At 41.2% G+C, this 13,077-nt stretch overlaps 1 protein-coding gene across 3 annotated transcripts in view; it reads right to left on the bottom strand.

Moving 5' to 3' along the window:
* sh3bp5lb (SH3-binding domain protein 5-like, b) overlaps positions 1–11,607 on the bottom strand; it is a 60,027-nt gene extending 48,420 nt beyond the window's left edge. Inside the window, exons 1-3 of one of the 3 annotated variants that reach the window (XM_075450471.1) lie at positions 11,519–11,607; positions 11,038–11,348; positions 10,675–10,737 (exon numbers count right to left, since the gene is read on the bottom strand). In XM_075450471.1, coding sequence (XP_075306586.1) covers positions 10,675–10,737; positions 11,038–11,283 — 309 coding nt within the window. In that variant the 5' untranslated portion in view covers positions 11,284–11,348; positions 11,519–11,607. Of the gene's footprint in view, positions 1–10,674; positions 10,738–11,037 lie in introns of all 3 variants that reach the window. The other 2 variants (XM_075450470.1, XM_075450469.1) reach the window with 2 other exon arrangements.
* Between the last annotated feature and the right edge of the window lie 1,470 nt (positions 11,608–13,077).

The following is a 13,077-nucleotide window of genomic DNA, read 5'->3' on the forward strand; positions in this document are numbered from 1 at the left end:
GTATTCTTATAAGAACTCAAAGAGAAAGTGCAATTTCTGTACTGTTAAAACAAGATTCCTGTGGAAAAAGTAAAGATCCTGTTCACCTAAAGAATTGGAGACCGCTGACACTTTAGGGCTATGATTCAAAGATTTTAGCTAAGTGTATAGCAAAAAGGATTAAAAAGGTGCTACCAACATTGATACATCATGACCAAACCGGGTTTTTAGAAGGCAGAAATATATCTAACAGCATTAGGCAGCTACTGGAGACTATGGAGCACTGTGACACAAAAGAAAAGGAAGGTCTTATTTTTGTTGCTGACTTTGAGAAGGGTTTTGATAAAATTTATTGGACTTTTATCATCAGATGCTTACAATATTTTGGCTTTGGGGAGTCCTTTATAAATTGGTTTAAAGTCATGTACAGGGGAGCTTCCAGTAAAGTTATTAACAATGGACACCTTTCAAAACCAATTAAGTTGGAGAGAGGAGTGAAACAAGGTTGTCCTCTTTCTCCATATTTGTTTATTTTATCCATTGAAATATTGGCAGAAAGAATACGATCTAACGGAAACATAAGAGGATTGGGACTAAACGGTATACACTCGAAAATATTAATGTATGCGGATGACACAACATTTATGATCAAAGCAGACATACTATCCTTGAAAAATCTCATAGACGATCTGGACCAATTTACCAAAATATCAGGCTTGAAACCCAACTATGAAAAATGTCACATTATGAGACTAGGTTCACTCAAACACACAAATTTTACTCTTCCATGCCAAATGCCAGTGGAATGGACGGATGGTGGCATCGACGTTTTAGGAATCCACATACCAGAGAACGTCAAAGAAATATCGACTTTGAATTTTAACATCAAATTAAAACGCCTCAGCAAAGTATTACAACCTTGGCAAGGAAATAAACTCACTATTTTTGGCAAAACAACACTTGTAAATACACTGGTCGTGTCACAGTTTACATTTCTAATGCTCTCCCTTCCAACACCTGCAGAATCCTTCTATAAGGAAGTAGATGTAGGCACACTGCATCAGTAACCAGCTGGTAGGATCGATACCTCGAACTTGGAAAATAAAAATAAAAAGTCTCTCTGTATCACAATGGGTATGCAGGCCCTATATAAAATTGGGTAAGTGGATCACAAAAATAAAAATAAATAAAGAGATGTATAACTTTGTTTTTAAAACACTATACAAAGCAACACTAGATAATAAAATAAGATATTTCCAATACAAAATGTTTTATAAATTTTTGGAAACAAAAAAAATGTTGTATGTGTGGGAAATAGAACCATCCCCGAACTGTCGATTCTGTCAAGAAGAGGAGGAGACAGTGGAACATCTTTTTTGGTACTGTGCAAACTCTGGGGTGTTTTGGTTTGAGGTTGAAATTGGTTGTCTGTACACAGCATCCAACTACATACAGATCTGTTTACGGTGCTATTTGGTAACCTGGCAGAGGCAGAAGGCATACAAAATATAATCCTTCTACTTGGGAAAATGTTTATTTTTGGTTCAAAATATAAGAATAGATTAAATATCAAAAGGTTTATGAATTATGTTAAACTATATTGTAAAATTGAATGTGGGATGACATATGGAGGTAATAATGAAATGTGGGGTGGATGGGTTTAGAAAAAAAAACAAAAAAAAAAACAAAAAAAAAAAACAACATCTTGTCTCAGAGTGATGCAGAAAAACTGCTCCATGCATCTGTTACTTCAAGATTGGACTGCTGTAATTCTTTATTATTGGGCTGTCCCACATATTCTCTGAAAAGCCTTCAGCTGATCCAAAATGCTGCAGGCAGAGTTCTGATGAGAACTAACAGGAGAGATCATATTTCTCCAGTTTTAGCTTCTCTTCATTGGCTCCCTGTTAAATTCAGAATAGAATTTAAGATTCTTCTCCTCACATATAAAGCTCTTAATGACCGAGCTCCATCATATCTTAAAGATCTCATTGTAAGATATTTTCCTAACAGAGCACTTCGTTCCCAAACTGCAGGTTTACTTGAGGTTCCCAGAGTTTCTAAAAGTAGAATGGGAGGCAGAGCCTTCAGTTATCAGGCCCCTCTCTGTGGAACCAGCTGCCAGTTTGGGAGGCAGAGCCTTCAGTTATCAGGCCCCTCTCTGTGATCCTGAAACATCCCATAGTTAAGCTGCTATAGGCCCAGCCTGCTGGGGGGCCTCATCTGTCACACCTTTCCTCACTTTTTTAAAAATTTAATTCAATTTAATTTCTAAAATAATATTATGTATATGTGACATTATTGTGGTCATTAACTCGTGTTTCCCTGTTCCAACAGATATCCTTTGAATGGTGTTACAGTGTTTGTTGTCCCCTCTTTCCTGTCTTCTCAAACCCCAGCTGGTGGAGGCGGATGGCCACCCTTCCTGGTTCTGGTTCTGCCAGAGGTTTCTTCCTGTTCAAAGGGAGTCGTTTCTCTCCACAGTCGCCTCAGGCACGCTCAGGCCGGGAGATTGGACTGAAGACAAGTTTCTGTTGGTTTCCTTAGCTAGGAAACTGTTTTTGAATTGGCTCTATATGAATGAATTGGATTATTTTGAAATGAATTGAGCTCCAATTGGCTTGAATTGGACGATATTGTTTAAGTGCCCAGAGATGACATTTGTTGTCATTTGGCGCTATATAAATAAACTGAATTGAAAAAATTGAATTGAAATTGAAAGAGCTGAAAGTCTTTTAAGGATGTAAAGCTTTTTATATTCATTTCAATTGTCACGCCCATGGACTTGTGTTTTTAGTTTCATGTTTTAGGTCACGGTTTTGAGTTTCAGTCCATGTTTAGTTTTTAGTTTAGTCATGCCTCAGGCCCCGTTTACACGATAGGAAGACGCAGATATTTTCCTGCGGTTTGGCCTCTCATTTACACCAAAACCCCATTTTTATCACAGAAAACGATTATTTCTAAAACCTCCGGCCAAAGTGGAGATTTCTGATTACGCCGGTTATGTGTTGCCGTGCCAACTGGGAGAAACGGCGTTTTAGGTTCTTAAACGTCACATTGTGCGCCAGAAAATGCTTAACGTCATGCGAGCGCCTTGTTTACAGTTTGTTTGGCTACTGATCAGGATTATCATGGATGATGTTAAAGTTCTACTAATTTTTACGTTTGTGCAAACGATTCTGGCCTTATTGCATTTGCCAGCCCAAACCTGCTCGCACAGTTCAAAAGGAGCACCACTCTTCCGTGGCCGCTCCTGCGTCCAGTATGCACTGACTGTCTATATTTCCCTCTTATTGCCTTCAGTTTTGTTGTGATATTTGCTCGCGTTATCTCCTCCTTCACATGAGGAAAGTCTCGATTCTGAGGATTTTGATTGGCTTGCATGGCTTTATTCCTTTCCCTACACTGCCACCAATAGGTTTGGCACAGTTATTATGGCGCTTGACGGCGTATTTATGCGGGTTGATGTAAATGACAAGTTTTTTGAAAACGATGTTGTGTGGACGATGTTATTATTGAAAACGGAGGGGGGGGAATATTTGTTTCTCTAAATACCCGGCTATGTGTAAATGTGGCCTTAGTTTCCCTGTACTCTGTTAATTAGTTCACTCACTTCACCTGTGTTATTCCCCACCAGCTGCACCTTGTCCCCAACCACTCACTCCCTATTTAGTTTCCTGCCTCCCCTCTCAGTTTGTTGGTTCTTTGCTTGTCTTCCCTGCCTGCCATGTTTGTCACCTGCCCTTCATGCCATGCCACAACCTGTTCTGACCAAAGTTAAGTATTTATTTATTCCATGCCATGAAAGTCTTTTGTTTGTTTTTCCCAGTTATGTTTTTTGAATCCAGCTCAGCCGCGCTTTTAGTTTGAACTTTGTTATTGTTTTTTGTTAATAAACCAAGTTTTCCTTTATAAGTCCGCATCCGTGTCCTTCCCCACACCACACCCTGACATCAATGATGGGAAAATAACATTAAAAGCTTAATATTTAAAAAAGTATGAAAGTTAAAAACAAGGAAAGATACCACCCATTTCCCAAATGTGCTGAATGTTTTCATATGTAAATTGTTGAATTTGCTGAAAGTATGGGGTAGTTACAGGGTGAAAAATGCATGGAAAATATAATAATTAAGAAAAACAGGAACACTATAGTGAGCATAAATTAACTGAAAACAAATCTTTACTTATCTCAAAGGATATGGCTGACATCGCGATTAAGACTGCCAAGAGAAACACGCCGATCAAACCCAATTCCACCACACGTCCAGGTCCTCACCACCCTTGGATTTTGGCCACTGGAACCTTTCAGAGGGAGATTGGAGACAGATCGGGGGTGTCCCAGTCCTCTGTGAGTCGTGCGCTCCCCTTGGTCATCAAAGCTCTCATCAGTTTATCACCCATGGTACATCAGATTCCCATACACCGCTGTCCAACAAGTACAAATTAGAGTGATACTCCGGAGTAGATTCAACCTGGGGTCATTTGAACCGAGATATCCAGACAAGTAGCCCACCCGCAGTTTTTTCGATCTTGGCTGAACATCAGCTGAGTTACTGAGTTATCCCGAATAGCTTCTACAAGGGTTAATGGACCCTGGTCCGTATCTCCAAAATTACCACACTAAAATCACATGCCATGACACCAAACTTCTACAGTAGTACAAATATGGTCTGTACTCACCAAACGATGCATTTGGAAGTTTGAAAATAGTCCAGGAGTTTATTATTATCAACACAAGCCTGATAGCTTCTCTGCAGCTAAAGCTGCGTCGACGTCACTTCAGGGAGCTGGGAGCTTCAAAGTAAGATGAGGGTTGATCTACTACTGTAGACAACAAAGCAAGGCTGCTCAATTTCTCCATTGATAAAATAATTTCACAACTCTACAACATAAAAAATTCATAAAAAAACATGTAGAATATAGCATATACTTTGTTGTCTACAGTAGTAGATCAACCCTCATCTTACTTTGAAGCTCCCACATCAAGGAAGTGACGTCAACGCAGCTTTAGCTGCAGAGAAGCTATCAGGCTTGTGTTGATAATAATAAACTCCTGGACTATTTTCAAACTTCCAAATGCATCGCTTTGTGAGTACAGACCATATATGTACTACTGTAGAAGTTTGGTGTCATGGCATGTGATTTTAGTGTGGGAATTTTGGAGATACTGCCAGGTTCCATTAACCCTTGTACGAAACTATTAGGGATAACTCAGTAACTCAGCTGATGTTCAGCCAATATCGAAAAAAGTGCGGGTGGGCTACTTGGCTGGATATCACGGTTCAAATGACCCCAGGTTGAATCTACTCCGGAGTATCACTTTAAGAGGGACTTTCATGCCATGGCTGGACTAACAAACATAATGGGAGCAATAGACTGCACACATATACGCATCAGAGCACCCGTGCTGTTGTGAAGCGCACTGGTGTTTATGTTTCTGCATTAAGCGGACGCTTTTAACTAAAGTGACTTACAAATGAGGATATAACATTACAGCTAACAATAAGCTACGTAGAAGGAGAGCACGAGTCAGACTCTGTCAGAGGTGACAGTGTAGCGATAGAGTGCAGGCATAGAGGGAAGTACAGAAAGAAGGCCAGGTGGGTGTGTCTTGATACAGCGGGGGGAAACTGCTTTAGATGTGCTCATTTCAAAGGGTGTTGTTATTTCAAACGTGGATGTTGTCGATGTTGCTTTATCTGATCATTTCTGTGTTTTCTTCGACCTGTCTGTTACACCCAAAACACCAGCTGGGTCTGCAGTTGTTCAGGGAAGACTCATAAATGACAGAACAGGGACACAGTTTATGGAAATGATTAGGTTTGAGAACACCCTGTGTTCTGATGTTGATGATCTGTTGAACTCTTACACATCAAACACCATTGCTCCTGTCAAGGTTAGAATGGTTAAAAGTAGGCAAAGGGCGCCATGGAGGAAAGAAGAGTCGGTCAGGGCTCAGAAAAGGGAGTGCCGGAGAGCCGAGTCAAAGCTCCAGGTTCATTATGAGACTTACAAAGAAAAGCTATGTGTGTTCAACCAGACTTTGCGTAGAACAAGGGAGAGTTATTTTTCTGAAATCATCAAAAACTGCAGTAACAACTCTCGTGTCCTGTTTGCTACAGTAAACAGATTAACAAACCCTCCAGTTTCACTGCCTTTAGAACTCATTTCTACATCTTAGTGGAATGAGTTTGGAATGTTCTTTAATGACAAAGTTCAAAGCATTAAAAATGCATTAATTTCCACAACACAAATAACTACTCTGCAGCCAGCTGGACACCTAGAGCTGACACATTTCACACCTGTTACTGACAAAACAGTCGAAGAGACCATCTGCAGTCTGAGTTCATCAACGTGCTGCCTTGATGAGTTGCCCACTAGATTCCTAAAGTCTGTGCTGAGCAGTTTGTTACCACAACTCGCTCATCTAGTCAACATCTCACTCCAGACTGGAACATTTCCAAAAGCCTTAAAAACTGCTGTCATTAAGCCTCTTCTAAAGAAGAGCAATCTGATGCCACAGTACTGAACAACTACCGGCCCATATCACACCTGCCATTCTTAGGCAAAGTCCTAGAAAAAGTTGTATACCAACAGCTTAGTGACTTTCTCCTGTCTAACAATGCTTTTGATACTTTCCAATCAGGCTTTAGGCCCCACCACAGCACTGAGACAGCTCTGATCAAGGTGACAAATGACATCCGCCTGAACACAGATGCAAGTAAAGTCTCAGTCTTAGTTCTGCTGGACCTGAGTGCTGCCTTTGACAGTTGACCATGCGATCTTATTACAGAGGTTAGAAGACTGGGTGGGAATCTCTGGTCGTGCTTTAAACTGGTTCAAGTCCTATCTGGAGGACAGGAAATATTTTGTTGAAATTGGTAACTGTGTCTCAGACCAAATGGCTATGACCTGTGGGGTTCCCCAGGGGTCAATCCTGGGACCCGTATTGTTCAATCTGTACATGCTTCCATTAGGCCAGCTAATACGCAGCTATAATGTGTCCTACCACAACTATGCAGATGGCACTCAGATCTACGTGTCACTGACGGCAGGAGAACACGGGCCTGTAGATACATTGTGTCGCTGCATCGAACAGATCAGTGTGTGGAGGCAAAACAATTTTCTCCAGCTAAACTCAGACAAAACTGAAATCATTGTCTGTGGCCCACAGAAACAAAGAGAAAGTGTTATCAGTCACCTTGAGACTCTCTCTCTAAAACCTAATAATCAGGTTAGAAATCTCGGGGTAATATTGGACTCAGACCTGAACTTTAACAGCCACATTAAATCAGTAACATCAGCAGCTTTTTACCATCTAAAAAACATTGCCAGAATCAAAGGAATAGTGTCTAAAGCAGACTTAGAGAGACTGATCCATGCGTTTGTCTCCAGCAGGTTAGACTGCTGTAACGGCCTGCTCACTGGGCTCTCTAAACGGGCTGTAAGACAGCTGCAGTACATCCAGAACGCTGCTGCTCGAGTCCTGACTAGAACCAGGAAATACGACCATATTAGTCCAGTGCTCAGGTCTCTGCACTGACTTCCTGTCGCTCAGAGAATAGACTTTAAAACAGCTCTGCATGTGTACAAGTCTCTTCATGGTCAAGCGCCAAAGTACATCTCTGACATGTTAGAGCCATATGAACCAACTCGGGCTCTGAGAACTTCAGGGAGGGGCCTCCTGCCTCAGGGAGGGGTCTCCTGCTGGTGCCCAGAGTCAGGACTAAACAAGGTGAGGCTGCGTTTCAGTTTTATGCTCCTAACATCTGGAACAGCCTTCCAGAAGATGTGAGACAGGCCTCAACTCTGACAATGTTTAAATCCAGGCTGAAAACAGTTCTGTGTAGCTGTGCATATGACACCTGAAAGTATTTTATCTGCTCTCTTCACTTGAAATTAATTAATTAATGATTATTATTATTTTTTTTGGAATGATTTTATTGCCTTCTTGTGATTTTATGTAGCTGTAAAGCACTTTGAATTACCTTGTGTACGAATTGTGCTCTATTAATAAAATTGCCTTGCCTTGCCTCTGTAGCCCAGAGAAGGTGCGTTTTGCACAATATTGCCATTAACGAGGGTCGCCCACTATCTGAACCAGCCCAAGCAGACAACATCCCAGAAGACCCCCCCTCATGGACCGCCCCATCAAAGTGCCATCATGATGAGGCAACAACTGATTGCACAGCTTTAGTTGCAGTCATCGAGCGCCTGGCCATGGAGAGACATTTTTTTAAGCCATTTTCATATCAAACCATTTCTTCTTTATTTCAGTGACATTACGAACTACAGGTGACACAGAACTAACAGCACTCGTAATAACTTCCCATTTCTTGGCTTTAGCAGGTCCCGTAATTCCACTGCTGACTCTGCTAAAAATGACAGATTTTCCTTTCTGGATCTCTGAAAGCAGAACTTCAGTCTCAGAGCCCCTAAAGTTGTTCTTTTTGCGCCTTGATGTCATTCTCATGACTCAGCACTCAACACTTCCTGGCTAAGAATACGAAAATGTTCTTGCATGTGGCCCATTGCCTAGCGAATAAAATGTAAGAGTTTTGAGCATTGATGACCCAACAGGAATATTAGGGAGACATTATTATTTGTTCCACTGAGACATAGCTGAAGGAATGACAAACATGCATTTACTCAGTTTTAAGACCATCCAGTCAGACAGAGACTGCAGACAGAGAGAGAACAGTAAAGGGGGAGGAACTGCAGTGCTCGTAAACAACAGATGGTGTAATCCTGGAAATGTTACATCTCTGCACCCCTGGCTGTGAGTTTCTGTCAATAATGTCTTACCTGCCAACACACATCGAGCAGGATTCAGAACTGCAGAGTCCTGAAGAGGTTTGACCAGCTTCTACTCGTCTCTGATAAGCCAACTGAGGAGTAACACTACATGCAGCATTAAAACTCAAAGGGTGAATTATTCATAGAAAGCCCCTGCTCGTATCTTATGTCACTTTCTGAAATGACAGTGAATGAGTGCAGTTCCTGGGAGCCATGGGCCTCAAACTGAACAAGTTCTGTTTACTGCATGGTAGAAACACAAACTCTTACTGGCTAAAGTGACGTGTCAATTAAAAGCACTAGCCATAGTTTAAAATCCATGGGTCAATGTTCACATAGAGAATAGCCTGTGGAAAATTAGGCACAGAAATCTGTGGGAATATATGCTCATTCTAACATGTATTCCCATTGTAAAAAAAGGTTTTACTCAGAGAGATTGTTAGAAGCTCTCAATGAAAATACTGAATGATTGTTCGGAAAATGAAGTGGCTTATCTGGAGGCTTTATGGGTAAGTAGCCTGTGTTTCTTATGATTGTCATTGGTATTTACTTATACAAAGCAATGTTTTGTAGAAAATATCTGATGGTCAGCGGATGGTCAGGTGAGCAGACAGAAGGTCAGGGGTTAGTAGGAGGAAGCTGACAGAGCTCTAAAACTTTATCAATCATTTAATCATGCTCCTTTACTTATATCGTATTCTGTCTGATACATATCAGAAGGTACAGAATGTTTTGTACACAATTCCACAGTAAATACAACTTAATATAACATGCTGATGTCTGAGTGATAAAATAGTTTCGGTGGTTTAGGGAGAATGTAACTAACAGCGACATCAGTGCACCTGCAGAGGACCTGTTTTTTATTCAGCTGACTGTTTAATGCAGGCTACATCATTGTTTGCATACAGAGGGAGGAACTGAGATTATATTAAACAATCTGAAAATCAATCCCAAATAAAATCTTTTTTTCATTACTTGTCTGTCATTGAGTCTAGTTGTTGTCGCTGGCAACACCATTCTGTTGTAGTGAAGCTGAATTCAATTCAATTCCATTTGATTTATAAAGCGCCAAATCACAATAAATGTCCCCTCAAGGCACTTCACAGATACAGTCCAATTCAAGTCAATTACAATCCAATTCATTCAAATTCCAAATTTGTCCAATTCATACAATTTTAAAAAAAAGTTGCCAAGCTAAGGAAACTAACAGATTGCACCCAAACCAGCCAAGACACAAGTTAACAGCGTCTGACACGCAGTAATGAAAAGGATAGTTGCTTCAAACTTTTTAACTCAGCAAGTCACTGCTGTGTATGAATTAAGTATGACTAATAAGCATCTTTATAACACTGATATGATCTTTTCTGGGATACCGACAATATGAATGTACAGTCTCGAGCTATATGTACGAGGTAAGTTGGACAAATGTAAATTACTATGATGATCAATAATAACAAAGAAAATAACTGTTGCTCATAGGTGGAAAATACTGCAGTATCTGAAAAAAGTCTGTATATGAAGCAGAGCTGTGAACCATCTGGTTTTAACACAGATTTACTTTGCCAAATTTAAATCATTTAAAATATAAAAAAATTAAATCCACCAGAAATCCCAAAACATGGTCAATATTTTTCTGTGAAATGACATTACTGTAAATAACGGCACCTCAGAGGCAGAAGAAGACTTTGTTTCTGTCATTTACTGAATTCCAAGTGTCATTATAACCCAGTGTGAGATTCAAACTATGATAATCAATTAGCATCCAGTACGTAAGGTGAATATGTAGAGGTACTATTTAAACAGGTCACACTGTATATCAATTGAATGTGCTTCAGTAATATACAGTGGTGATCAGATATCATGTTGGGGCACCACGTTAGGCTGAAACATGTTTCTCACATTAAGTTGCAGCTCCAGCTTGTTGATGTCGTTGCTGGCCTGGTTCAGCTGCTCCAGCTCCTCCTGCAAACACACGGGGCAGCTGGGATATTAAATCTAACAAAACAGACTAAAACAGAGCCGTTCAGCAGGGACAGGATATTAAATAAAATAAAACAGAATAAAACAGAGCCATGTTCAGCAGGGACAGCTGTCCCGGCTCGGCATGCCGGCTGGAGGCTGCCCATCCCCGGTACTGGGCTGTGATGGAGCCGGCCGACAAACTGGGTTTGTTCAAGGCTCTTTTGGTCAATAAGATGACGCGATAATATGCGACATCAGCTATTTTACCATTTGAGAAATAAATGCACTTTACTGACATACCTGAATTCGTGGGTCTAATTCCTCCTCGTATTTAGCCATTTCCTCTTTGTCTGCGGTCTTGCTCTGTTTCCCAGCCTCTCCATCATCCCCGCGCTGCGCTCTCATGTCCTCCCCGGGCTCCGCGCTCCCACCCACGGGCTTCAGCATCCCGCCTCCTGCCTCCTCACCCGGGGCTTTCTCCCGTCCACAGCGCGGCTGAGGGCATCCCGCAAAAGCTTGAATTTCACGCGAGGTGTCGGGCTCCATTTGCGGCCTGTCCCTTAGTATCCATTTAATATCGATACGTTTCTAAGTTGTCAGGGTTTCTGTCACTGAAAAAAATGGAAAAGACTGTTTCATTGCTTCAACCTCCTTACTCTGCTTTTCTGTAGCCCCCCACTAATCCTGCAGCTTCTCTCATTTCTTACAAGCAATGTAGGTAGTTTAGGTTTATTCCGTATTGAATGCCGTTCGTGTCCAGCGCTGGTCCAAGTCTCTGTACCTTTTTTCTGCTTTCTGTGAAGTCTTCGGCGTCCTCTTCCCATCCTTAAAGGTCCAACAGAACAGCAGACCGCAGCACCAGCAGCACCAGCAGCACCAGCAGCATCCGTGTCAGGACCACCAGGCTGAAACTGAGGAAGGAAGGAACTGGGAAGATCCTGGACAAAGCAAGAAGCTGCCCACTCCTCCCATCTCCCTCCCCTGGGATCCCAATAAGCTCCCAGCACGGCTCCGGATTCCAGGAGGAAACAGCTGCATCTGTCAATGCAACTTTTTATGGAGAGAATGCTCATGACTCAACTGTCAAACAAGATCACATAAAAGAATAACTTTTCAAAGAAATGTTGAAAAATGATCACAAATAATACAACAAATACAAGGAAATTCCAATGGTTCATTAGGGTCTCATACAGAGGGTCCACAGATAGCTCCAGAGCAAAGTAGCTTCTCAGAAAAACACCCGTCAGTGATGTCATGGGCCAAGCTTTTTTAGGATGGCAGTAACTAATTTCTTAGGAACACAGGTCTGACCCATAGGAGTCAGTTATTTATACAGTGTCTTTTTAATTAAATCTGTTATTATGATATAGTAGGCAAGGCCCTATTAGTCGGACTCCTGAATATTTACCTAACACATTAAAGGGAGACTAAGCAGGATATTCAAGAACAATCCCTCTCATGTCCACCGTACCACAGCTGCGATGGCTTACGTTTCTGCAGATTTACCACCTCTGCTTTAACTGGTTTCTGGCTAAGTTTGAACACTGCATTCGCTTAACGAAGCACTTGCCTGTAACTGTTTACTGTTCAGTCTACTGTATGTCTTTGTATTCCTGGCAAAATTGAGAAAAAATGTCAGTTTTTCATGGCAACGATTATTATGTAGGTAAAAATAGTTTGTATTGGCAAGTACTGGTACAGTAAGTGGATATTGCATTAGCATAGCTAAAAGATGGCTGAACCCACTGTGTGTGAAAGGAGGCAATGCAGTGGGAACTTTAAGTGAAATACCACAAGGGTTTTCAGGTGTCAGCTCCATCTGTTGCTAAGGAGTTTCTTTCAGAGATGTCGTGCAAAAATGGCAAACTACCTGGGTGTTAACTAGTTTTGGTAAAAACAAAGTCACAAGACATGCTTCAAATATGCTCATTTAGTTGTGCATAAGATATAGACTACTTTCATGGAGTGAGTCGGGTACCATTAAAAGTACCTCTGGCATCCGGCCCAGTCTTTATGTAGCACGAAACAACAGAACTGTTAACAGCCCCCAAGTACAGATGGGTGTCAAATTGCTTTAATTCAGAATTGTTGGTTCTTGACAAAGTTTATGTAGAAGAAATGCAATACAGCAAGGTCCCCACGGCTAATGATTTCTGACCCTTCTCTCTCTCTTCAGCCCCTCATGATCAGTCGATCAGATACTACTCAACATTTGACCCAACTATGGGTGATGGCAGAATGTGTTTCGCTGCTTTGATAACTAGCCTTTTTTGAATGATACTTACACTTCCATAATGTCTGCCATCGGTTTATTTAAACTTAACTGTTCCAATATCAATG

This window comes from Odontesthes bonariensis, chromosome 18, assembly GCF_027942865.1.
Source record: "Odontesthes bonariensis isolate fOdoBon6 chromosome 18, fOdoBon6.hap1, whole genome shotgun sequence".
NCBI lineage: Eukaryota > Metazoa > Chordata > Actinopteri > Atheriniformes > Atherinopsidae > Odontesthes > Odontesthes bonariensis.